This window comes from Anastrepha ludens, chromosome 2, assembly GCF_028408465.1.
Source record: "Anastrepha ludens isolate Willacy chromosome 2, idAnaLude1.1, whole genome shotgun sequence".
In the NCBI taxonomy this organism is placed as follows: domain Eukaryota; kingdom Metazoa; phylum Arthropoda; class Insecta; order Diptera; family Tephritidae; genus Anastrepha; species Anastrepha ludens.
The window spans coordinates 92,904,215-92,931,871 of record NC_071498.1 but is presented as its reverse complement, the minus strand read 5'-3'; the positions used below and the strand labels follow the sequence as shown (position 1 = coordinate 92,931,871).

Sequence of the window (27,657 nt, the reverse complement as noted above, 5' to 3'; positions counted from 1 at the left end):
TGCCTCCCCACAAATCGACCCGGCCTAGTACATACATATATGTGGCTATAATTTGCCGTAATCAATATTTGTTTTTTTGAAGATACATGCAGTTATCCTCACCAGACGTGCAAATCACACCGATTCTGAAATCTTTAATTTTCTTAAGTGGGACCGTTCCTACGTTCATAAGCTGTATCGTGATTTAGAAATATCAGGCGGGCTTGATTCAGGCATGCCATCGGACCTGGTTCGAGTAGGCTATTGCAGCTAATACAAATACATTTGAAAGCTAACGATTGGGACCAGTATTGCCCCAAAATCAACTAGTTACATACTAGTTTCCTAATACTCCACTTCAATACGGGGAAATGAGCGCGAGCTTCCAGCTGTGCTTGTATTTGTTTACAATCACACATTAGTTGTTTGCCAGGCGGGTTGCTTCCTTTGCCTTCTCCTGCGCTTACGCGGATGGGCACTTCACGCTTGGCAGCGCGCTAATCACAATCAACTGAAGCATTTCGCCGTTGTGGCACTTGTTGCTGTGCAGCATGCTGTTGTAATTTTTGTCTTCAATTGATGTGTTTTTGTTGCCTTCAAATATGTACATATGTACGTAGATGTGCAAAACTCATTAAAATGATAGCTTCAAGTGCGCTTGCGTCTTCTTCCTTTTGAATATGGAAAAATTTATACATAGCGATACGCGTTGCATGCAACATTATTGCATTCGGTATTCTCAATCAGCGTCCGGTGTAAATGAAGCATTTAGCAGCATATTTGCACTTTGATAAGTCACTGCGCGCAACTGTGTGGACGTTTATATCTATGCGTTTATGAAATCATATGAAAGTAAGCAAAAATTTTATAGGGGGACATTAATTTACGAATACATACTTCTATTTGCACTTTATTTCTTTCAAACTCATTTTGATGACCGCGATAATTAGTTATTTCTAAAAAATATAGAAGCCTGCCCATAATTTACTACGCACTCTCTCATTGTAAAATTAGTCCCTCCTTTGAAATCGCAAAATTATTTTGAATTACTCTTGACTGACGTATTATTACCACTTTAGTGCCTCTGATAACTGACACTTGCCATGGCCACTTAACTTCATTTTTCACACCATCCTCATAGCTTGTCTGTCGTAAGAAGCAGCGAAAAGATTTTGACCCTGTCATGGACTTTACTTAAGCTGCAATTTCCATTAATATCAAGGGAAACACCTCATGGTGACTTTGAAATTTCATTACTCTGCTGTCTGAGACACATAGTACAAACATAGCGCTAAAGAATGCAAGGAACGTACACGACAAGGGTTGCCAGACTGTGAAGTACGCAGGCGGAATAGTTTTCAATTCCTTCTCAGCCATCTTGAAAATGCTAAAATCGAAAAAATGGATCAAAGAAGTTGCATCAAATTTTGCGTAAAAAATGGATTGAAGTGCTCAAACTGACTTGAAATGTTGGCAGAGGCATACGGTGAGAGCGCTATGCGTCAAAAAAATGTTTACAAGTGGTACAAGGTTTTCTCAGAAGATGTGAATGACGACGCTCGCTCTGTACGCCCCAGCACATCAAAAACCGATATCGGCATATCGGTTGGCTTATGCCATGCAATCTTTTCGGAAATTTTAGGCATGAAGCGTATGGCAGCGAAGTTCGTTCCAAAATTGCTCGCATGAGCATTGCTCAGGAATTGTAGAATGACGTCAATGATGATCCAGATTTGCTTAAAAGGGTCATAACTGGTGTCGAACCAGGGGTATATGGTTATGACATCGAAACCAAAACCCAATCGTCCCAATAGAAGAGACCAGTAGAGCCAAGAGTCGATAGCAGAAAATCGTCGAACACGCCAAACACTTGCCATTTATGCCACCCACAAACAAACTAAACATTCTATATTGCTGTACCAACAGAAAAAATAACAACAATCGAAAGTTGAATATACGTAGCCCGCGAAATTTGTTAGAAAGACAACAAGATATGTGAAACCTGAAATAATTTAAATGTCCACATTAAATGATATGTCTGGATATATGCAACTACTAATAAACGAAAATTGGCATACATAAATTTATATCTCTAATTTTTATATTTATTTAAATGCATCCACTGCATTAAAAACATTGACTCGTTTTTTCTTATATCCATTTTGCGGTTGCAGTCGAACACATTCCTCAATAGTAGTAATTTTAGTGGACATTTCTTAAACCTGTTGGATGTCTGGCAACGCTGGTCTTCTTTATACTTTATCTACTTGCCCACAAGCCCACTGCATTACTGTTTCTAGTGGAGGGCTTTAAGTAAATATTTTTGCTGACTTTACAAAACAAACAAAGTCTCCCTCACGAACTTATAGACATTTCTTTCCTTCTGGCTACTTTGTATGCAACAGTCTTGTGAGGATGATTGCATTCCGTAAAGTGGCTGGGTGGAATTGCATGTAGTTTTTTTTATTTTTTATAGTGTTTCGTTTTCCCTGCTTCAGTTTTCGTTTTCCTTTTTTGCTGCAAATTTGTATCCTTCTCCCTATTCTCACCACATTTAGTTAGATTATTTTACAAGTCCAATTGAACCTTTATGTTCTTACATACATACGCACGGTATGATTTCAGCTGCTCTTAGTTCAATAATTCAATTTGTTATATGGGTTGCGACTGCCTTGAAAATGTATGAGGGAAATATATACATATGTATTCCTTGGTTTAATTATGATATATATTTGGTATTAACTAAAGCCCATTAATATCAATTGCATTGCTTCTAAATCATTTAACATGCTTGCTTTTCTCTGTAGTGTTGGATTGGCGCTTTCGGACCTGAATCTCATAGTACTCTTTTAAATTTGAAAACTCTGCAAAGTGGAAGAGGTTGTCTTACTTGCATTTTTATAGTTGAACTTATGCATGGATCAGCAGGCTGTCCTCCCTTTTAGTCTCTTGAGAGCGAAACCGGGCGTATTAAACTTTTCGACGAGAAATCAAACTATTGAAGGAGCGCAGAAGGCCTGTCTCCATAAGCTAATCTCGGGCTGTTCGAACACAGATTCCAAGGTGCGTACAAACTGTTACTCTAAAAGTCTTTAGAGAGACATTTGCACGGTTAAGGTAAAGTGAGAATGGCGTGCTGTTACCAATATAGCTGAGAGGAATAGCGCAATCTCAAAAGGCGAGCTCGCGTCTCATTAGAGTATTTCTTTAAAGAAGTGGGACAAATAAGTTTTCACTGCGAGCAATCACGCTAATAAACAAAGAATCCTGCACGATATCCCGAGCTTAGGAAAGAGACCTCCATAGTAGCACTCCGTAGAATTTAATGACCTGGTGAAGGAGCTCTTGACGCTAGCGTCGTTTATAAGGGTAGAAATATTGATCCTGACAATTAGAACTCGGTCCTAATGGATATCTTAAGGTTTATATACTATATTTCTGCAATACCTTGGCCCGACATCGGTTGTTTAGGGTGCCCGCATGCATCCAGCTTTAAGCCCTGGAAAGAAGCCATCTACCCTATGGCTTGAGATGTACTTGGTGGCTCTGTATTGCACTGATATCTTCAGTAGGTCGCAAACCTGGGTTTAGTGCCAGCTGAGTCATCGAAGTTAGAGGTTGAGCTTATCCAACATGCAAACAAAGGAATATCTATTGATGGGTAGAAGCTAGTCCGAGTTGGTGACATCAAGAAGAAGCAACGCTTCGTTTGCTTTGTCATCAACGAAGCTGAACTCCCAGTTCTAGCGGAATATCAGTGAACCTCGTGGGGTTACTGTCATTATCTACTCTGATAGACAAACTGCCGTTAAATCAGTTCAAATCTTTGCAATTGAGTGTGAAACTATTCTAAATAAGCTGGCTAAGCGGTGCATAAAGAATCGATTATAAATCAGTCCCTTCCCTATTTTCATCTTAAAGTAAGCTCTTGATCAAGTTGGTATAGACTAACTAGACAGTCCGATAGCCTCAAATGCTTGTGCCTAATTTAATTTGTTTAGGTTTAGTTTATCCCCCTAATGTATATTTGATAATCTAATATGTAAGAGTATAATAAAAAATTCATATACAAAGTATAATAATTTCATTAATTCTTTTTATGCGAAAAAAATGCACTGAAGGCTTATCGTTTGCTTGAAACGACTTACGCATGCATGTAAGTTGAAGCAGAAGTCGTAATGTTATAACTTATGCTTTTCCCCTTAGGATATTCAATTCTCTGTAATTTTAACTAAATTAGAAAGTTCTCTTAAAACTTTGTTGTAGCAGTTGCTGCTGGTATGGCGTTTGCCATTCAATTCAATTACGAATTTCCAGAAAAATAACAATTCTCAAGAGAAAGTACAATCAAAAGTTAAAGAAGCAATCGTGAAAAAAATGAATTTTTCCAGCATTCAATTGAAGTATACAGTATTCTGAATATGACGTCAAGTGCTGCTCAATTGCCAAGAGCAATGTTTTTAATCATTTATTTCGATTCAATGAGTTCCTGATGGTGCATGCGGCCTCGCTTACGTATAAAATAAAATACATTAAATATTGCTTGGAAGACATTTCACTAGAAAACTCATTGGACTTAAATACTGCTAATATGAAACTTTTCCACAATCGTAGTAACAACAAAAATAATTTATTATCCCCTCTTGCATATACAGGGCGGTTCATCTATTGTATTTTTTTAATTCCTCTATTATTCCACCTGGGAACATAGGGCTCCAACAAAACATTTAAATCTTATTGTGTTAACTCACATGTGGTTACCTGTTTCTAGTTCACGAAGCGTAGAACGCCTCCAAGTATTTCGGGTCGACTGTGTCCTTGTGGGTTCCTTTCTGAGAGTTTGCCCGATCCATCGCCATTTACGACCACTTATCCACTTTTGGATTAGATTTTCCTCGGTGATCTGCTACAAGTCCGTATTTCAGATACTGTTCGGCCAAAAAACTTTACATATTATCCGAAGGCATTGTAGTTTCTGCGTAATGCTTCTCGACACCAGCCACATTTCGCTACCATATAATAGTGTGGATTTTACGCATGAGTTGAATACTCTTGTTTTAGTTTGCGAGGTTTGTCTAAAACCGTCCAAAGGCTGACCTAGCTTGATCATTTTTAGTTGAAATCATGCTACCGAGATAACAGAAACTTTCAAGATACTGCACCGCTTCTCCCTTGATTACAATATTGTTCGGATTTGTGTAAGTAGAAAACCTATTTTGGCCTGCATGTCGGAATGCCTGTGTGAAAGCAGGCAAATTATCATCAGCATAGTCGAGGTCGTGTAGTTGGCGGGATAGCGCCCAAGTGATGCCTTGGCTTGTTTTTTCAAAATACTGCATCACTTCGTCAAGTGTGACCCCGAAAAGAAGTGGCGACAGTGGGCAGCCCTGTTTCACGCCGGATGTTGTTCTAAATGGCCTTGTGGCGCCGTTTTAGAGAATTGTTAGCTCTGCAGTACAGCAGAGTGCCTTTATAATCTGCACAATTTTTGTAAGAACTTCTTTTTTCCAAGGTCTTGATGGTATCAAAATCATTCTGGAAATCAATGAACACCACATAAAGTGGGGTGTTCCATTTTAAAGATTGTTCAACAATTATTCTCAGAGTATTCGCTTGATCTACGCAACTCCGGTGGGGACGGAAGTCTGCTTGTTCATGGCGTAATGACGTTTCGACCGGTTGAAGTCTGTCAAAAATAATAGTTGCGACGACTTTATAAATAGTGTTGAGCAACGTCATGCCTCTCCAATTACCGCCCGAAGGTCGCCTTTTTTAGATAGCTTGATCACAATGTCTTTTGTCCAAGACGTCGGAAAGTTTTCGCTCTCCCAGGCTGTAGCGATATGCGGATGTTGAATCGACGCGCTATTGAATAAATGAATATTTACAATTGGCGCTTGCACGTCTTAATTGGGTGTTTATCCGAGCTTCCCATCATATTTGTGGTGTGCGTTTTAATGTCTTCCACGATTGGATGGACTCACGTTTCATTTTTTGAAACCCTTTTAACTTTAGGTCTTCCTCTGAGCCTGCCTGTTGAGCAGACTTTGACCACTTTGGGTACAAAAGAGAATAATTAAATCACAACATTTTTGTAAACATCAGTTTTAACTTTTACCAGTAAAGGGAAATAAAGTTGGTTGCTAGAAACAATTAAAAACATTAAATAAAACCAATCTCCGAATAATGTTTACTCGGTTGAATATAAAAAAATAACTATAAATTATTTCAAGCAACTGCTAATATTTTTCCGGCCAGAAACGTCAAAAGGTCGATTGAGCAGTTTAAGTCGAGGATGTCGCCCTTGTCGGAGGTTTTTTGTGAGATTTCGGGCCAGTAGATAGCGTTTTGAACAATCTGTGACTGATTGGATACAATGCTTTTGACTTTAAAAAAAATTTTCTTTTAGTATGGTAAAACGCTTTGTTTCCAATTTTTGTTGATTTTTGACACTCAAAAGTTGTCAACACTGATGACAATTTCAAAGCGGAATGAGTAGTTTCTCCACTCAACAGAGAAGTCGCAACTATTTTGGACGACGCATTCCTACGTCTATTTTATATATTTTGAGATCGAATTACTGTCAAAATCACTTTGATTAGGAGCGATTACTGTTTTTTAAAGTTTTTTTGGAAAAAAGTGATGACCAAAGCATAAATCTTCCTTAAATATTCCTCGTTTGAAACCAATTTTGTAAATACGTGGTTTATTAATGAAGAAACTAAAAAAAATGTAATTCAAATTCATATTGAAAAATATTTTTTGCATCTCAAAATTTTTTCTTTTATTCGCTTATTCTTTCATTTATTAGGCATTCATAAAGAACTTTTATTTTATATCCTTATTACATTACCTTACTCATATATACATATACAGTTGCGAACATGAAAAGAGCAGTACCAGTACCAAACAAAAAAATTTTAATCAATAATGTGACTAGAAATTTCTTATTATTATTTTCAAATGTTTCTTTATTCTATAACTGAACTGGATTTAAATGAGTTCTTAACCAAAAAAGGGGCTTAAGCGCCAATATATAATATATATATATACATATATAACAAAACAAAGAAATGCAAGGTTAACATTAAAATAGCAGTGATCGTATAAGAAACAATTCTATAAAAAAATTTAAGGAAAACTGCATGTACAAAATTGTAACTACTATTTTGTTGGATTTTTTAAATTTTTTTCATTTATTACAGCATCCCAACGGCTGGGCATTGACATCCCCGTTTTGGAATCTTCAGACACGCATCTTTAACAATTGCATTTAATTTCAATTGCTATATAAATATTGGTGTCTATTATCTATCTATCTATTTTGTGTACGAGACCTGCGTAATAATAAGAGAAACATCCCCATACCATTATTTGTGAGCCCCATGTTTAATGGATTTTAGAGTGTATTGTGTCTTTTTCCTATGAGTTGCGAGCTGCTAACCCAGCAGCGAAATTTTTCGTTTTGAAACTCTTTTTCCCGGCTCTTCCACAAATTTGATTCCTTGTGAAATCATTTTTGCTGATAATTTTGTATAAGATCTTTGTCTAAGACCTTCCATCTGCTCTCAATTCCAGAATCTGCTTTCGTTGTTCTGCAGTGTTTCCCTTGCCAAAACATAAGAAATATATGCATAACATTCATCAAAATTAAAAGAAAAAATATATAAATATAATATAATTGCCTTTAATGAAATAGTTGAATGACTACCTTGTTTTAAAATATTTTATATTTATATTAAGCATATGGAATTTTTTTTATTTGATCGGAAAGCGTATTTTTCGGTCCCTACGAACAACAGTCTATGTCTTCGAGATGGGTAAAATTTAAAAATTATAGATTGAAATTAAAAGGATGGGTAATTATCATCCTAAAGTACATATTGTATTCAGTATTTGAGAATAAATGGCCAAATCGTTACGCGCTTAATGGTTATAATGGATATATTTTTCAATGCCGCAATTTGAGTTCATAGAATACTTTTTGAAAACTTGAGCACAATCTGGTTGGTGGTTCGATAGTTTGAAAATAGAAACAAAACGGATGCTGAACTATTCTATATTAAATGGATAACACCGGCAGACATTTGACCAAAAAGAGTATATTTTTCGAAAGATTTTCGACGCGTTACCTGCGAATTTTATATGGCTCAGATCCCCGAGATATTTAAACCTTAAAGTGCAAATAACATGATTTTGGCTTATAGTAGTAGTAGTAGTATTAGTAGTATTTATTGCGAATAAAAGAAAAATATAAAAAAATTTGATAATTGCTTTTTTTGTTCTAAGAAAAAAATATTTACAATGATTTAACGACAATGGCATGTCGATTTATTTTTCGTGTTAAACTCTTTTATTAAGGAATCACTGTATCTAAAGGCATATTTAATAAAACGCAAAAGTTTATCCCAATGATCCCCATTCAATCTGTTGTGGATCATTTAAGGTAAATTTTCCGAAAAATACTTTTCTATATTCTCTTAATATTGGGCAACTGCCTATGTTTTCAAACTTGCCTAAATTACAAATTGAGCAAGTTTTATTATCTGTGTCAAATATATCGCATCCCTGGGAGCTACTAGAGCTACAAACTATACACTATGGAAGGCCTGGAAAAAAATCGACAACGCAGTTATGCCCCAACTCCCTCTAAGCATAAAGTCAAATTCTTGGGCGAAAACACCAAAAGAAAAGGCAAAAATACTCGCTGATCATTTTAAAGAAACATTTACAAATCAACATAATAACCAAGACATTGACAACTCTGAATTTCATGCTCAACTCACAAATACTATAAATATACCAATTAAGAAAATAACTTCGAAAGAAATACGAATAGTAATTGAGACAAAAATTGGACAGGATGGGCATAAGAATCTGACTATAAACAATTCACAAATCCCGATAGACACCAAAGCAAGATACCTTGGAATGACTATTGACTCCAAACTTCTCTGGAAAGAACATATCACGTTGAAATGAAATGAGGTAAAAAACAGATTCCGACAACTACATTGGCTACGTGGCAGGCACTTGAAACGGTCATTGCTGAATAAAATATTTATGAATATATAAAACTGTGATCGTGCCAATCTAGGCATATGAACAACAACTACAATCGAAAATACCCACAACAATAACCAATGAAGATACGTCCCAAATGAAGATATCAATCGCAACCTCGATATGGATCCTGATGATCCTTATGTGAAGAGCAAATAGTATTGGTAATAATAAGCATCCTTATATTTGAGGCAATGTAGCATCGCGATTTCTGTTTCCTTAAGCAAGCCATGCAAATGATTTTAAATAAAAAGTCTTCTTGATCCAAATTCTTTTGCGCTTGATTAAATTTTTTTTCATCGAGATAGCGCATTTAAAAATGAAACTCTAATACTCGTAAAACAATAGAACAAAAATAAAAAGGGTAAAAACAATTTCTATTAAAAAATGATTGAACGTCCGCTCGGTTCAAATGTAGTCAGACACCTGTTCAATCAATCGTCATTGATTGATTTTTTTCGTATATCACCAACACAATCTCAGTTTTTTCGTTAACGAATCGCTGTCATAGCCCGTGTGGCGTCAGCCAATCAGCTGATTCTTTCAAATTTGCTGGGAGCTGATCTTGGATGTACCTTCAGAATTATTTTCATTATGCCGATATGTGGCTTTGATTCTATTCTAATCAATTGAGAAAAAATTGCACATTACGGAGATAATTATGTAGTAACAATATCTTTTACACCGCACGTCCCCAAACTAAACATATTACAGTGCTATTTTCTGAAAGTAAACCTTTTCAAATTAATACTTTAACTTTTAGCTTTATACTTGAATATTTTTACGTATCTAATTTGCATTCTTAAATTGTTTTTATTTTAATTTAATACTCATGATTAACCATACATTTGTTTTTATTGTATAAATAAAGCATTTTGTTTTGACTTTCAGAATACCTTCAGATCGCAAAAAGGATCACATCAAACGACCCATGAACGCTTTTATGGTTTGGGCACAAGCGGCACGAAGAGTGATGTCCAAGCAGTATCCTCATCTACAAAACTCGGAGTTGAGTAAATCACTGGGAAAATTATGGAAGTAAGAATTTGTGACAGAAATAAAAACAAAGTCTTCACGTAAAAACTATTTTTAGTCCCTGGACTTGAGGAAATAAACAAACATAAATAGGTTTCTTTTTATTATTTATTTACTCCTGATGCATTTTTTAAATGGGTGATTTCTGCTATAATTTCACTCCATGATTTATAGAGTCCTTCTTTCAAGGTTGGAAAAGTAGTTTTGTTGAACTTGTCTCAGAGCAGCTATATGAGATTCATATCGGGCGAGTGAAGTGGACATTTCATAACATTATGGACATTTTTTTTCTTGCAAATACTCCCTAAAATTGTGTTTTGGATCGTTATCTTTTTGAAATATTTACTATGAACTACTCGTCTACGACGTTCGTTTAATCGTCATTTATATTATTTTGTCTTAATTCTTAGCATAGCTCGTTAACTTGTTTCTACGGAAAACAACCCAAATTCTAATGGAATCTCACACGCGCTTGATTTTTAGTTCCAAACGTGCTTCTGTCGCACGTTCTCCTACTATCACTTCACAAATACTCGGTCACGTGGAACCGACCACCTTAAACTTCGTTTGATCAGACCAAATAGCTCTGTTTTTTTGTTCTGAGAGCAAAAGCAATTTGTTTGCAATTATCGTACTCAATCCTGCTGCGATTTTTTGTTTTTATAAACCATTCAATTAATTATTTCCCTTAACGGAACACTGACATTTTTACTACATAATCCATGATTTCGATTTGCCAATTTAAACTCCTTCGCAATTCTCTAGTAGTTCGTGGCAGGGTTTTTAAAGCTATAATTTGAAAACGCGCTTAAACAGGGACATATTTCGGTTTTGCCTTGCTTTTAATTTATAATCTTTTTCTTCAATTATTAGGAACCGGACTTTTCCACTCGGTTGAAGTTCGAAAATATTTCTATTCCCAAAGAGTTATAAACATGACTACCATCCATCACCCTAAGTGTGAGTGTCAGGCGTGACTCAAAAAAAGAAGGGCTTTTGAAAAGTTTTACAAGAAGTATTACAGAGAAAACTAAAGTATTCATTTTACAAACTGCAGTGGAAAAAAGAAAAAATTGGACAAGAATAATGAAAAGTGACTCCTTTAAAACGTAGAAGCGACAGAATACTTTGATAGTGCTTCATCTCTATTCCTACAAGACAGAAGCTATGTGGAAAGTCAATAAATACATATGTAACTCCTAGATCATATAAGACCTTCATTGTCAAATAAATTTAGACTAAAGTTAGTTCTTGCATTACACAATCATATAAGCAAAATATATAACGACTCATGAAAATCCCTAAGGATAGACTGATAATGCTCAAAACCATTATTTCTACTCATTAGAGACTGAGAAGCCATCCGCCCTGGTCGGTATATGGTTAATGACTTCTGTGAGCCTGCTACTTGATCTCTCACATATCATCACACTTGCGCTTCGAATGCGATGCCATATTAAGAAGGAGTAAGCATCTGGGCCTGGTAAGGCTGTAAAAGAGGCAAACAACAGCCTGTTTTCATCTTAGGTTTATTGAAAGAACTTCGACATGATGAGGAATTGCGAAGAACAGAGGGCACAAAGATCTTAAGGTCGGCGTTCTTACCTCTACTTTTATATCTATCTACCTAGCTTTGTAATAGATTTTTCATTCATACTTTCTTCCTTAGCTCTCGAGCACAATTGGTATCTATGCCTGAGTACTTGGGTCTTCAATTATGACCTTCCATCTTACTCAAACCTATGAATCAGATCCATTTACTTACATCCTTCATTAGGTGTTTGGTTGAACTCCTCCAATTTTCGTTTTAATATATAAACTTAATATATAAATTTAATATATAAATTTACATAATTGCAACCTTTGTTCGGTGTTTGGCCGAGCCCCTCCCACAATTGTTCCACAAATGGAGGGACATATAATAACATTAGATTTATGCCGCTCCCGAATGGCAGATGGTGTTTTATGAGGAGCTTTTTACTGTGGCAGATATACACTCGGAGGTTTACCTTTGACGGCCGAGGTTCGACCTCTATTAGGAAAGAACCGTTTCTGTCCTTTGGTGTTTCTTGCCCTCCGTGAGTTTTAAATCCGGGTTCTAGTGAATGGTAGTCATGCACAAGCCTATTCGGCTACGGCAATCGCCGTTTTAATGCTGCCTTATAAAGGGAGAAATTAGCAGTAGTATGTCACCTTTCAAGGGACGATGATTTTTTTGATAAATTTAATACTTAGGCAAGAAAAAATAGCAGGTCGAATGTTAGCTAGTATTACTGCTAGGTCCATAAATCAATATTCACGAAAAGTTGGCAAAAATAAGGTTCTTTGACAGTGATTTATATATATCTAAGTCCAATTGAATTAAATTTTTTGAGATTTTTTCTTTATTATCTATTTTTGACATTGATTTAGTTGGTTCTTGACGCAATCTATGCTCTTCAGAAAGAGAATGAGTTTTATTTTTCATTATTTCCAGAGAAAAATAAATGGATCCGCCTTTAACACGTAATCGAGGGCAATATAATACATATGTTTTGGCTTTCATTGAAAATTAAATCTTTCTATCGTAGATTCCAAGCAAAAGAATTGAAATTTAATCGATAACCATACACATATGTATGTACGTAGGTATGTACTAATCACAAAATTTAACCAATGTGCGCGGAAAAGTGTAAAGTGTAGTCGTAACCACAGAAGATATTCTGTTCACACTCAAGCAGTTGTAGTGGCATTCCCTTAAGCGCCTGGATATATGCAACATTACTTTGCGCAGTAAATAGAGCACAAAACAAATGCTAAACAACGCAGAGCATAAGATAAAACTAAACACTGGGGATAAGAAGATTCGCCAAGTAAAATCAGAAAACTTAAGTGAAAATGCGCGTTCACTAGCAAAGGAAACGAAAACAAACAAAAAAAAAAGAAGCTCTAATTTAACTCGAAGCGGTGACTGTGGGTAAAACAAATAGACACCTCCCGATATCGCAGCTCTGTCTTGGAGTGTAGTGAAAAGAGCTATTGCAGTTGCTGTCGATATGTTCAAGCACATTGAGACAAGAGCTGTTGGCTACGCTAAAGTTTGAATAGTTTGCTGCTTTCCGTTTGATTGGTTTGATATTCGCTGACCGGAGGGTTTGCTCGATTGGCAGCGTACAGCCATGGATGGTGCTATATGCTGCGATATTAATGACGCTTCTGGTTGGTCACCAGTACAAACAAAGCAATCTCGAAGTTTCGTTGATGAAATGCAAACAGAAAAAAGTAATTAGTTGCTCGCTTAGTTAGTTTGGTTAGTGAAGTGTTATCGAATTTTAATTTCTTAGACTATTTGAATTTGCACGCTGCTGGTGTTTACATGTATAAATCGAAAAAATCGCAACCGTATTTGAAATTAAGTGTGCAGAACTCTTAACTACTTGATAACTAAGAAAATAAGAAAGCGGAAATTGAGAGAGAAAGTGATTAAGCGAAAAACGTAGTTACAATTGAATGATCTTTCATTTGGAATTTAAAGTTTTAGTGTTGTACTTTTATACCCACTCGTATATGTAGTATTAGCGATGCAATATTTCGATTTTTACAATTCCTATTTTTACAACTCGGGGTCTCGTTATTGCAAAAACTTAATTCGAAAAAATTGTCTCAATATTGCTTTAAAAGACATAGTATTATTGTTATTATTATGGGGGTATTCCGCACTGCTAACTGATATCTATTATGCTGCCTTTATAGGTTCAGAGCACTTCTCTGAGCCAAACTTCTTCAATAAATTTTAGTATTCATCATATTTTAATGAGTTTTCTTTCCTCCTCCGATAAAATATGTTTATCGAGGTGATTGTGTAGCTTATGCACTGGTGCTGGGCACGATGCCAGCACAATGTAGCGGTTTCATCTTCCTCCCTACTTTTTTTACAACCTAATCCTATTCCGAGAAAATTATATAAATCTTGCTGTTTTACTACGTAAATACTTTTTTTTCTTGTACAAAGCCTTTTTTCACGTATAGTTAACGAACATAGTAAATAAAAAGATACAAGGAGTGGGTTCGGCGTGGGTACATTCAGAATTTCTGCTGTGGCAGAGTGGAGAGAGGATAAAATTTAGGGCCAAATAGATGGACATGCGGTGTCGGTAGTCTAGCGTAAGTGCAGTATCCTGCCATCCCTGAGGTTGTGGGTTTGAATCCCACGTAAAGCACGGTCCTCGTACTTTTCCAAATTTATCTACTTTCTCTGTTTCTAAAAAAAAAAAAAATAATTCTTCAAACCCAAAAACTTATCCTTTCATCCTTACTCCCGCACAATGATCAGCGCGTTATTTGCATTGTGGCTGCTAGAACAAGCAAAACCAAAGAAAAGCACACAGGTACACATTGCATCAAGTGGCGCCAGCAAGAGGAAGCGGGCGTTGTTCCGAAGCAACGACAGGTGGGCATTGCTACTACTTAGGACTGATAGCGGCAGGATAATCACCTACCCTGTCAGAAATCAAATAGATTAACGAAACCAATGCAAGACAAGTCTTGTCGAGGCCCTATGCTTCCGAGAGGAGTGAACAAGGAGGAAAATAGGTGGGCATAAATATTTAAATATTTACATTGTAAAAACTGAGGGTTCACTGAGATAGCCAGTTTGGTTGAATATATTTTAAGTTTACAGGGGACTAGCGCTACAGTGGAACTGGTATTTTCAAGAGTCAACAAATCGACTGTGACAACGATGTCGATAGAGACGGATTTGGTAGTTAACTTGATTAGTTTGGAATAGTTTAGTATGAGTGTAATTTTCTTGACGCATAAAATATGTACTAATATGTGAATATTTTTCAATTTTGATATCCTTTTATTATCGTTTATCATTCCGATATTCCACGTAGTTATTAACGATAGTGGAGGTTTCTTTTTTTTTCAGTCAAAAATGATGATGCTTACGTATGGGCTGTTGAAAAAAGGGTTTGTGTGATGGTTATTGCATACCGGAAATATTTGTAATAAAATACTAAAGGGAAGATGAAAGTAAATAAAAAATTAATACATTCAGTATCGAATTTTTTGCTTTTAATACTTATTTTAAGCCGATAAAAAGCACGAAGTGGCCTAATATACGTGAGCAACATTTTTATTATGAATATTTGTCAGATAAAAAAATGTCAGAATGTGATGAAAACACCCAATAAAAATAAAAACAATTAAATAATTGGCGTACACTTCTGTTAGTTGCATGGCCGAGCTCCTCCTTCTATTTGTGGCGTGCGTCTTGATATTGTTCCACTAATGAAGGGACCTACAGTTTTAAGCCGACTGCGAACCGCAGATGGTTTTTTTATTACGAGCTTTTTCATGGCATAAATACACTCGAAGGTTTGCCATTGCCATTAAAAAAACGGTTTGCATTATTTTGGTGTTTCATTCGAACCCACACACTCTCGAATGGTAGCTATGCACCAACCCATTCGGCTACGGAGGCCACCGGCCTTATACCCCCAGCATAAAACAACACGATATTTTATAAACCTCAAGCATGCACTTTATGATAAAACTGTTTACTCGAAATTTTTCTAAAGAATCTGATTAGAAGGTTTAAAATTTGCAGGAAAGTTTGTTGAATTTTTTGAATTTGGAGTTGGGATTTATATGATTTTTATAGTGGAATGAACTATGTTTTCATAATTAAATGATTAAAATCAATTCAGAAAAAAAGAAATTGTAAAGATTCTTCTAATATGCCCTGTGTTATATGTGCTTGTATGTATAGGGAGTATTGAAATCAAGTTGAACAGACTTCAGAACAGTGGCAAACAACAGATTCATAGCGGGCGCTCAGCGAATTTGAAAGAACTAGCGGATTGATTGATATCACACGGGTGACCCTTGTTTGAGTTGATTTCACGTGAAGTGAGTTGTAGTGAGTTATATGTAAAATATAAAAAAACTCAAGTCCAACCAATCCTTCTTTGGTATTCCAAGGATGATAGAGTACCAGGTTTAGCTATTCGCTATGGTGAAAAACAAAATTGTTTGAGTAACTTCGGACTCATGGGAATTAGAAGCAGAATTCCGTCCACTCATCTCACACGTATTTATACTCTCGTCCAATCAGTTGTTGTTCAGATGCAAAGAATTAATATAAGCGAAGAAATATATATAATTGGCGCGTTCACCCTTTTTGGGTCTTTGACCGAGCTCCTCCTCATATTTGTGGTGTGCGTCTTGATGTTGTTCCACAAATGGAACAAGCGAAGATAGTGTTGATTTTTTTCGTATATCACACAATCTCAGTTTTTTCGTGAACAAACCGCTGTCACTGAGAGCCCATTAACGGTCTGATCTTGGCCACACCTCTATTAATCTTTCCACCATGTTAGTATTCCTTAAGTATAAGCGCACAACCTCTTCTGTTGAGATGATTAATCTTTTGCGTGAGCTTTTTTCTTTGTGACCAGCACACAGTAACTCTTTGATAATTTCTTAATCTACAAATGGCTCGCTTTTGGCTCGGTTATCTTAACTTATGGATACGTTAGACGAGGCATTTAGGCGCTAAAATCGTCTGAACAAATGGATGCCAATTGCCCTTCGGCGCCTATTTTCAAAAAGTGCTCCTCACTGGTTGAGCAGTTAATGCCTATTTTTAGTAAATCTTTACCTTCTGGCATTTTTATAGATCAGTAGAAAAGAGCATATCGTTCCCTTTCTGTGTTAACCTCGTAACTTCATTTTTTTCAAAATTGGGATTTTTACTAAAAAACACTCCTTAGCACTCCTGTTACGTAAAACAAAACATAAAATGTTCATAATGATTATAGAATTTTTTTCAGAGCGTTTCGATTTTTCTCATATCTCCACGCTCGAATTCAAAACCCTCGTATCTACCATAAGTATTGCCAAAAATAAGTTATAACTTTTCATAGAAGTTAAGTAGCTCTAAACATTTTTATCGATTTACTGAAAATTATGATTTTGTAGATACTAGGTTAACACAGAAAGGGGACGATATACTAGTATAACTCTAAAATACGAGTATAACTTAAAAGCGGCAACAATATTGATGTTAGCAAATATATGTAGATCGATTTCGAAACTATTCACGATATCTAATACAATTTTCGGGAGCGTTTTTACCTAACCTACGAAAATGGATTTATTAAGGGACAACAAACCTTCCTGCTTTTACCGAAGATTGCTTTGTTGCCTATCGTGAAAGGATTCAAACCGATTGCGAGTATGCTGATTTTTCGAAAGCCTTCGACAGAGTTTAGTATAAAGTGTTGACCTCTAAGCTCTCAGCTTTAGAATTCCATTCCAGTTTTCTTGAGTGGACTAAGTCTTACCTGAATAATAAAAATTGTGTGATTGCCTTTGATGATGTCCCTATGCAACCTTTGGCGGTGTCTTCAGGCATATCTTAGGATAGCATCTTCAGTCCTTTGCTATTTACATTAATCATAAATGACATCTGCCCATATTCTAAAGCTTATAAATACTATATTTAATTCAAAATTTTTGCAGACTCCTTTGCCTTTCAATCGGAACTTGATATAACGTGAACGTTAATAAATGTTTTCACTCTTTTTTTACAAGAAAGCAAACTCCAACCTCAATGATACCACCATATATGTATGTATATTGTGTTTCTCTCAAACACGTTACCGAAATTAAAGACCTGGGTGTATACTTTGAAACTCAGTTCCCTACGCAAATTATTTATACGAGTATTATCTCGAAAACTTATACAAAGTTGGCGTTACAGCTAGACCTTTTTGGATCCGTATAAGTTAATCAGAAATAACTTCTGGCCACCTACATAAACGGAGATGCTGTCTGATGTCTAAATAATGTGCCTAACTTCGGTCCCTATGCACAGTACGCAGCCTCTTATTTAATTACTTTAATTAAACTTTAAGAGCGCTTGTTCAGTAGACAGTAAAAATTTATTGTTTATTTGACTAATATTACATAAAATACAAATAAAATTAAAATTAACACTTACATTAAATGAAATTATAAAACGCATAGCTTCACGAACCCCGACTTCAGACACAAGTTTGCGCAGTTTACACAATGCTTTGTCTATTCATGATGAAATGACAGAATACGTGGCTTATAAACTAGCTGTCGCCTGTCAAATTTACTGCCACTGCAGGCAGAGTACCCTTGTCGACAGGTGTACACGTAAAAAACGAACAACCCATAAAATATATGCTTTACACAATTTCTTACTTTATGGAAAAGTAAAAATTTTCCATGCATTATGAAAACTAAACAATTTCTGAGAAGCGCATATTATAAGTAATTTCATAAAATCAATCAATCACTGAAAACTTTTTCGACAAGCTTTCCGCTTTCGACTAATATTTTCCACCACGTGTAATTCGCATAAAACAAAGACTCATTATTTTTTTGTATACACGTACATGCTGCTTTTTTAATGCATTTTTTGTTAAAAAAATATAAATATATGAAAACAAATAATTTTAATTGATCTTTGTGTATGAAATGCTGATTCCGAGTGTTGCTCGCTAGTGAAGCATATCAAGCGATTAAGGCTCAGCTGCTCGAATAAAAAGAAAAAAAGAGCAAATCAAGTCTGATGAATCTGTTGTTGTTGTTGCGGTTTCTGCTTTTTGTTGATAAGCATTTTTTACATTGAGTTGAATCAAGTTAAAAGCGCCTGCAAAGGCTTATCGCCAAAACACCATCACTGAACCATGTAATTTTCAAAAAATAAATAATCTCCGCTTCGGTGGGAAAATTTATTGTCAAGCAAAATATGATTTAAGTTCAAAGTTAAATTTATATGTACATTTCAAAGAATTTTAAACTGAAAAGCCATACAATTAGTCGGAATATAAGAGACGCAAATATATTTATATTTTTCTTATAATAAAATACAATTTCGGTATTACTTTTAAAGTATTTGGTATTGCTAGTAAAAAAATATATAGCGCAGCTGTTGCGCTGTATTTTTCGTACGAGTCATGAAAAATCTGTTGAATGGAAACACCTTTCAGATTGCAATTTAGGTTCTATCCAAACTTAATACTTTATGAAACTATCATTAACTTGTTAATACGACCAATTTAGCGGTCTTTCAGAGCTTTCACAGATTTTTTATTGAGTCAGTTTTTGCCGCTCTTTGACAAGTAAGTCTGCTTAGATTATAGTTTCACAGACGCTTCGGTATCCATTTAAAGCTATAATGTCTGTGGGGAGTAAGTTATGAGTGTGTTATCATAGCCGAAACAAATTAGTTTGAGATAGTTTAAGACATTTCTTCTTATAGTTTTTAATTGGCGCGATTCTTATTATTATTATTGGGTCCTAATGCACTGCAACCTCTGATGTGACTTATTTTGCTTGATCTGAATTCTAAAATTAGAGGTTTGTTATAAATTTGAGTAAGTTCTTAGATCCCATACCATTGGATTTAGAGTTACATCAACTAGGTTGTCCCAATATTCGCTTTGAGAGAGCATTTGTAGTTTCTTTCCTTGGAATTTCATCATGCAGACTATTGCGACTACTAATAGTATTTCCTGAAATGATAACGAAAACTACGATGTCCCGTATAGTATCCAGTGAGAGTTTGAAAGCTTTCTCTATCCAGATTTAGGAGCTGTTCTGTAGGGATTGATAAATTATTTAGCCCTTCCACTATTACCCCTAGTATGGCTTCGAATAGTATCAGAGCTGCAGGATAGGATGGAATAGAATGAGATAGGAGAAATGGATGCTTACGCGAGAGGCCTCTTGCACAAATAATCAAAATTCGTCCATTGTGTTACCATACAGAGGGAAAACAGAGGTGCGTGACTACCATTTGGAATGCAGGGAGAACGTAGGTTCGAATCTCGGTGAAACACCAAAATGAAGAAAAACATTTTTCTAATAGCGGTCGCCCCTCGGCAGGTAATGGCAAACCTCCTAATGTATTTCAGCCATAAAAAAGCTCTTCATAAAGAATGTCTGCCCTTCAGTTTAAGCTGTAGGTCCCCCCATTTGTGGAACAATATCAAGACGCACACCTCAAATAGGAGGAGGAACTCGGCCAAGCACCCAAAAAGCGTGTACGCGCCAATTATATGTATATATATACCCTATGATTAGAAAGTACCGGGAATGTTTAAATAAAACAAAACATAATACAATTTCAAGCAAATTTATTTTATTGCCTTCAAAATATGACCCGTCTGTAGCAACACACATGTGCCAACGTTTAACCTAGTCCTTCATGCACCCCTGGTAGGCCGACGTAGGGATGGCCTTCAGCTCCTTCGTCGCATTCGCTTTGATCTCCTCTATCGACTGAAATCTTCTTCCACGAAGTGGTAACTTCAACTTGGGAAACAAAAAGAAGTCGCACGGAGCCATATCAGGTGAATATGGTGCTTGCACGATGGTATTTATTTGGTGTTTGGTCAAATAATCCAGCACAATTTAGGGTCGGTGCTATCGCGAGTTATCATCATGCAAAATCCAAAAATTGTTTGCCTACATTTCCGGCCATTTGCGACGTACAGCATCTCTCAAACGCTTCAAAATGGATAAATAATGATCTTTATTGACTGTCTGGCCCGATGAAAGGTACTCATGGTGCACTACGCCTTCGGTTCGTTTAAATTACTTGCTGAGCATAGGGTATATTCAATAGAACAGGCATGTCGAAAAACTTATAAAGTGCAATATTTGTTCGTTCGTATCTAAGTGATATTTGCCTATTTAGTATAAAGTATTGCTTTTTGCCAGGTAGGATTTTCTATTGTACTTCGAGGCGATAATAATCGGTGTTAATGATGGATCCCTACTTACTCAAAATTAACTATAACGATCAATAAGTATGACAGTGACATGGATGTCGACAGGCAAGTGCGCGCTGCTTGTTCGATGGCAGGAATCCTTCAACTTGCACTCGTTTACTATCAGACCCATTCGTTTCGCTTCTTTATTTAGTTAAGAAAATCCGATAAATACAATATATTGTATAGGCTTCCGGACGGCAGATTAATGTTAAAGCTGCAGGTCCTTTCTTTTCTAGGAAGTTGGCAAATCACACAACATACATTGCAGAGGCTCCCGATCTAATCACTTTTTAAAAGTGTAGGTACCATTTTGTTATTGCTTATTTTGCAGTTTCTCTTTTTCACTGCAACGAAAAAAAAAAATTTACATTGGAATTATAAAAAATGTTTACATTAGCCCTTTAGGCATTCGTTTTAGTGGGGTAAATTTTAATTACCATTAACGGCTTTTATTTTTAGTGGAAATAGTTTCCGTTACCATTAAACGCATTTAGTGGCGGGCGGAAAAAAACTGAGTACTACAATACTTTAGTGGGATTAGAAAAAAATAAGCTTCACTGTTTTTAACATTAGTGTAGTTTGAAATTTAATGTACGAGTATCATACTGCGCCCATGCCTGAGTGGCGGGCATTTAATTGCTAAAACCCATATTTCTTATAATTTCCACATAAAATAAATTGCGTATCCATTATGTTTCTTATTATATACATACAAGTAAATGGTCGTTTAATTAGCATTTTTCTTGAATTGTTTCTCAAACTATAGTAAATAATGATTACTAATTTCAAATTTGTCAGGTTGTTAAAATTTAAAGTTGTACAGTTTCAATAACCTTACTTTGTCATTTAAAATTTCAACAGTCTGATATGATAATTGATTGGTGAAAGCGGGTATTTTTTTATTTTTTCCCAAATTAACGTATTTGTCATTTAATTAACAATTATACTTTTGATAAGAGCATTTATGGGTTAGCTAATATTATTTATACAACTATCAATAAAATTCCTTTTAAAAATACAATATTCATAGATACTGGATCAATTTCTTTTAACACCGACGTGATATTTCTAAGATTGTGATTTATATAAGATCGATCGTTCGTTTGCACTGGAGTCGACGGGCTCACATGAGTTCTTGTGTAGGAAGTACATTTACTTCGTTGTTGCAGTGTGCTTCTATCGTTGCCTGGTACTTTATGCTGACACTTTTCAGTTTGTTCAGTTTCACCTGTTCGAAGATGTAATCCTTCTATTGACAAAATTAAATGGTTCTCAATTTTATCAATATTTCAACATTTTTTGGGCCATTCTGCCCTTCCTTTGCTTGGATCCAAGCAAATTTAATTTGGATTCATCGGAAAATATTACCTTTCTGAACTTGTATACCATCCAATTTCATATTTCTTCGCCCACTGCAGTTGCTTGTTGCGGAATTTTTCGGTATGAAGGTACATTTTTGGCAGACCCCCATCGACTCCTTGTATGCTTAATTATAGTCCACCTTTTCTCACAAACACTCGTTTGGTATCGTTCCTTCATTCGTTACTTTGCAGATGATGGCGTTAAAAATTATTTTCAGTGAGCAATCGTCCCAAGCAGTATGTCGTTGTACTCTAATAAACCGCTTTTCGCATTACATAGGTCCTGCAGTCTGATAAGAATTGGTTTCTTTTTGCAGTTTTGGTAATTTTTAGGGTCCTAAAAAATTTTCTTCTTAATAAGCCAGGGCGCCACAAAATATTAGTGCAATTTATAGTAAGTTCAACAATTTAAATAATTCTAATTCGAATACGATGCCTTCTATCTATTGACTCAGATAAAGTGTGAAGTGGCAAACCATCAATATAACATTTCTGTCACGCTTCAATTACGGTCAGATAATCTGTTAATATATTTATTTACGTCATTGTCTGAGATAGAAACGGGGAATCGAAGCCAATCTGAATACCTACCGCATTCAGTTCGTCCGAAATTCCATTAACGAAGAATTAATAACTTTCCAAAAAGGCACGGGAATAATAACGGTGCACCCGGCTATTAGTCATACAACAACTCGGTATGAAACTGAAAATCAGCCAATGAACAGTTTGGAACATTTTGTATAAAGTTGGTCCCAAGGGGATGCTCGAGGGTGAGGATGTCTTATGAATTCGCGAGTATTTGCGGAAACGTAATGAAGCCATACCATTTTTTAAGCGGATAATAACAAGCAAAAAAACATTAAAAAACATCAGTTGAAATAAGTCGTAATAAAATAACTCCTGGCTCAAATGATCACTGAGCCCACTATCCCACCGACTGTCGGCTTTACGTTATCGGAACTACCCGGACTTAAGTCCAGCCTAGAACTATGGAACCACCATAAGGTGAATGTTTTATGCTGTTATAAAATCAAAAACATCGTCAAGCTCGAATTAATTTCCAGAAAGGGTTTTGTGTGTTTGGTGAGCTTGGAAAAGCATCAGTCCTAATTCTTGTTTCTCCCATCGGGAGGAACACTCAATACTGACCACTCTGCCAACAATTTTTTTAAATATAATTTAAAATTTTTTTTTTTTTTTTAATTTTTTAAAATAATTTATAATATTTTTCATTTTGTGAGCATAACTATTCGCCTGTGTGCCTATCCCGGTGCTAGACTGTAGTTATAACAAGATTTTTGAAAGTCAGTCAATTAATTTGCCTAGCTTTTATATACTTTAGATTATTTTATCAGGCAATAAAACTTTAACGTTTTCCATTATTTTCTTTTAAATAGGAACCTCAAGGAATCCGACAAAAAACCATTCATGGAATTCGCCGAGAAGTTGCGACTCACTCACAAACAAGAACATCCTGACTACAAATATCAACCACGTCGCAAAAAAGCGCGTACTCTTACCGCCAGTGGCGTACAATGTGATGAAGTGCTGTCTGGTACTACGGCCACATCCTCATCTGGAAAACTGACTAGCACAGCGGGAACATCACTCCAACTAACAATGGATTGTGCATCTAGGACTCTCCATCCTAAGAATTGCAATGGTTCTGGCAGTCGGAAAGGAATGGGCGGTGGTGGTACAACAACCACAAATCGCATTAATGGACGTATCGTTAAGCAAACGCAACAACAGTGTAATAGCAACAAAATGGATGCTTTTGGTGGCTACAATACAAATGGAAGCTTCCATAGTAATAATGGTGAAATCACATGTGCCGCAGACATGTTGAATAGCGAAGCTTTCATCAACTCGTTGAACAGCGCATGTGCCGCCTCTTTGCAGAATGCTGCCAACGGTGGTCTGATGCCCGAATTGGCTGGACTGGATTTCGGACAGCAACAATCAGGGCAGCAGCAGCGCTACGATTACACACGTCCCATGGACTCGCCCTGTTCAACGGCTAGCTCGTTGCAATCGACCGGCGCAAGCACCTCGGCGGACGGGCAGCCTCTCACACCGCCTGCCACACCTTATGCACTTAGTAGTGGTAGCCTTTTAAGTGCCAGCTTGAACGGCAAGCGCACACCTACCCATAGCCAATTACAGGCGCAGTCTTTATTGCGACCCTCGTGCGAGTCTGTCGTAGTGGGTGCCGATTTGGGTGTGGGGTATGGCGTGCTAGTAGATGGGGCACGCGAATATATCACATTGGATGATAGCTCCTATAGCGCAGGATTACTCGACTTTCCACGTTCTGCCAGCGAGTTGCTGGCGTCCAACGAGTTGGCTTCACCACATTATTCAGGTAGTACTGCGAGCGGTATGAATGGTGGACGTCTTTTCGGCGTAGATGCCACTGCAAGCGATAGTTATAGCAATTATGCAGCCAGCCAATATCTCGGCTACAATTGTGGCACCAACCCAGATGCCTGCAACTCGCCGCATTCCATTGGAGTGTTAAATTATTTTGAATCCAGCGCAGCAGCTTCCGCGGCTATAGTAGCCACAGGCAGCAATAACAGTGGCAGTGGTAACAAAACGAGTACAACATGTTCGATGGGCAAATTTGCTGCGTCGCAAAGCTACTTAGCGCCAGTATCAATGAGCAGTGGGGATATTGATCCGAAGGAAATTGACCAATATCTCATGGATCAAGTGGGGCCACTGACACAGACGGCAGCCACACAATTGCCGCAACATACGGCATCTGCTGTGGCAGCAACAGCGCCCACACCATCCAATTCAGTAGCATCCGTAACAAGCGCCATTTGTACAACAATAACAAAAGCGCCGCCAGCAGGAGCAACAACAATTTCAGGCGGCAGCTCATGCATAACTTCCATAGCTGGCATTGGCGGTAGTGGGAGCGCAGGCAGTAATTCTGTGAAATCCTCTGCCTCATTTCAACTACTATACAAGCCACTTTCACATCAACAGCAACAATCATGCGATGTTTTGGAGTTGCAACCGTTGAATTCGACATCCTCTACAACAACAAAAACATCCGCATCACCATCTTCATCATCAGTAATAACGAATGGTAGTGCGAACAAATGTGGTTCTGATAGCAGCAGCAACAACAATAATGGTTTAAGTGGCAGCCATGTCGGCAGCGCCGGTAATTGCTTTTATGCGACTGGCATTGACATGGACGCGACACCGTTGTCAGCGTCCCATGGTTATCACCAGCACTATGGGCAACATCATCATGGACGACAACAGCAACAACAACAGCTGCAGCAGCAACAATCCTCGCCGCACCATCAAGCACAGCGCGAACAACATCAGTCACATCAGCAACAACAGCAGCAACAACATGTCTGGGGCAGTTATGTTAGTCCGTAATCAGCTTTATTTCGTGCGTGACCAGTTGATCCTCTTTCAACAGCTGCTTATTTACCTCCTCACCCACTACGTTGCTTGCTCACATTTTTGCCAAGTTGCTGGTGAATCTATTCGCGTTTGCTCTAGAAGACTTCCTTTTGCGTTTATACGAGTGTCTTTCGCTTGTAGTAGTGAACTTAGTTGGTTAGTGGGCTTTTCCATGCACATTTACACATACACACGCATGGCATTTTGAAAATTTGACGTTGCCTCCGGGCAGTCTGCTGTTACAATTCGTTGAGGGATTTGACCGATAAAATCCCATTTCATCTGGCTTGATTGGTTACCAGTTCAATTTAACGAGAGAATTTTTCTTCTAGGCCGCGTGAAAATTCAATAAACGCGTCGCCTGGTGTCAATTATGAAGCATAACTACTATTGACACTAAGAATTAAAAGCGATACTTCAGTGAAGATTCCTGCTAAGTTACCAATATTTTTTATATTTCAATTTGTTTATTTAAGTTAGTTAAAAATGAAGCCCAGTGAAAAATTAAGTTTGTATAAGTTAAAAATTTGAATGTTTATTATTATTTGTATTAAATTTTTAGGATTACAAAAAAAGTTGGCAGCCTCAAAGAGAAAATTGCGTAATACTAAATAGTCTAGAAACAAAACATATATAATTTTTTTAAGAATATCTTTAAGATTATTACTGTTATTTTTGGGGGGCCTCGCATTCTTAAGGATCTATTTTGAATAGAAATGTACAAATGTATGACAAATTGTTAAATGCAATAAAATAATCAAACTGTTTTTTCATAACTGAAATATATAGTTCAACAAATAAATAACCGCGCGTTTATTTTAGGGGAAGCGCTTAATATAAAATATACAGGGTGAGGCAATTAAGTTCCGGGAGCTTCATAACTTAAATTGAGTAACGATTCCCCGTTTTTGAAGGCAGTGGGAAAATGAGCAGCTCACATTTTGTAAAGGTTGTTTTGTAAGTACCGGCAGAGATTTTATCAGCCCTGTATTCAGTGGTCATGAGACCTGGATTTTGAGTAATAATCTGAGACCAGTTTTGCACGAGAGAAAGATATTTTTTAGGGCATTAAAGCTTTTTGTAATTTTATTAAAAATAAATAACAAAAAAATATTTATATATATATTTTGTGCCCAATAATGAAAACACAGTAAAATAATAATGAAAATGGCTTTATTGGTTCTCAAAATATCCTCCTTGGAAATCAATGTACTTTGCTTGAACCAAGTTTTAAAATACCAACTTTATCAGGGCTGTAAAGTGGGTGACCCATAAATTTGATCCTCTGAGTGCTCAAAAACTCTTTTGCGTGAGCCGATACGTGAGAGCTCGCATTGTATTCGGAAAGTATGGTTCGCCTTCGGCGGTGGTTTTTCCTTAATTCCCCCAAACAAAAATTATTGTGTACTGTTCAGAATTGACTTTCAAGTTTTTCTAGTGGTACAGTTGCGACATAACCAGATTTTTCGAAAAATAGGTGATCATTTGGGTTAAGTTGGTTAAGCTCCTCTTGGGACACCTATATTGCTGATCGCTGTTTTGTTTCCAGTCATACGACATCATATATGTGCTTTGAAATACTCCAACTGAATTTCTTTACATCAATCGGCACGAATACTTTCTTGGGTAATTGTCAAATTATGCGATATCCAACGAGAAAATATATTCTTGACGACCAAATGTTTATGCAATATTGAATATATATATATATGAGTCCCACTATTGGTGAAGAATACCTCTATCTCGGATATGTCACGTGACGATATTGCGTTGTCGATAGGCGTACAACATCGCTTATTTCTGGTACAATAATCGTTTTTCGATGGCCCTCATGAAATCCATCCCCCAAGGATAGACGGCCACGTAAGAAATTGTTGTACCAGCGTTGTTGTTACAATAATGACTAAATATGGTGCTCAACGCCAAAAGTCGAAGTAAGTTGATCAAAGTACAACTGTTTCGCTAATCAAACATCACTAATCCATCTC

General features: G+C 36.6%; 1 protein-coding gene across 1 annotated transcript in view; it reads left to right on the top strand.

Annotated features, from left to right (window-relative positions):
• Positions 1 to 26,414, top strand: part of LOC128854764 (uncharacterized) — a 74,651-nt gene extending 48,237 nt beyond the window's left edge. Inside the window, exons 2-3 of the mRNA XM_054089140.1 lie at positions 9,934 to 10,080; positions 23,635 to 26,414. Coding sequence (XP_053945115.1) covers positions 9,934 to 10,080; positions 23,635 to 25,642 — 2,155 coding nt within the window. The 3' untranslated portion in view covers positions 25,643 to 26,414. The remainder of the gene's footprint in view (positions 1 to 9,933; positions 10,081 to 23,634) is intronic.
• Positions 26,415 to 27,657: the final 1,243 nt, after the last annotated feature.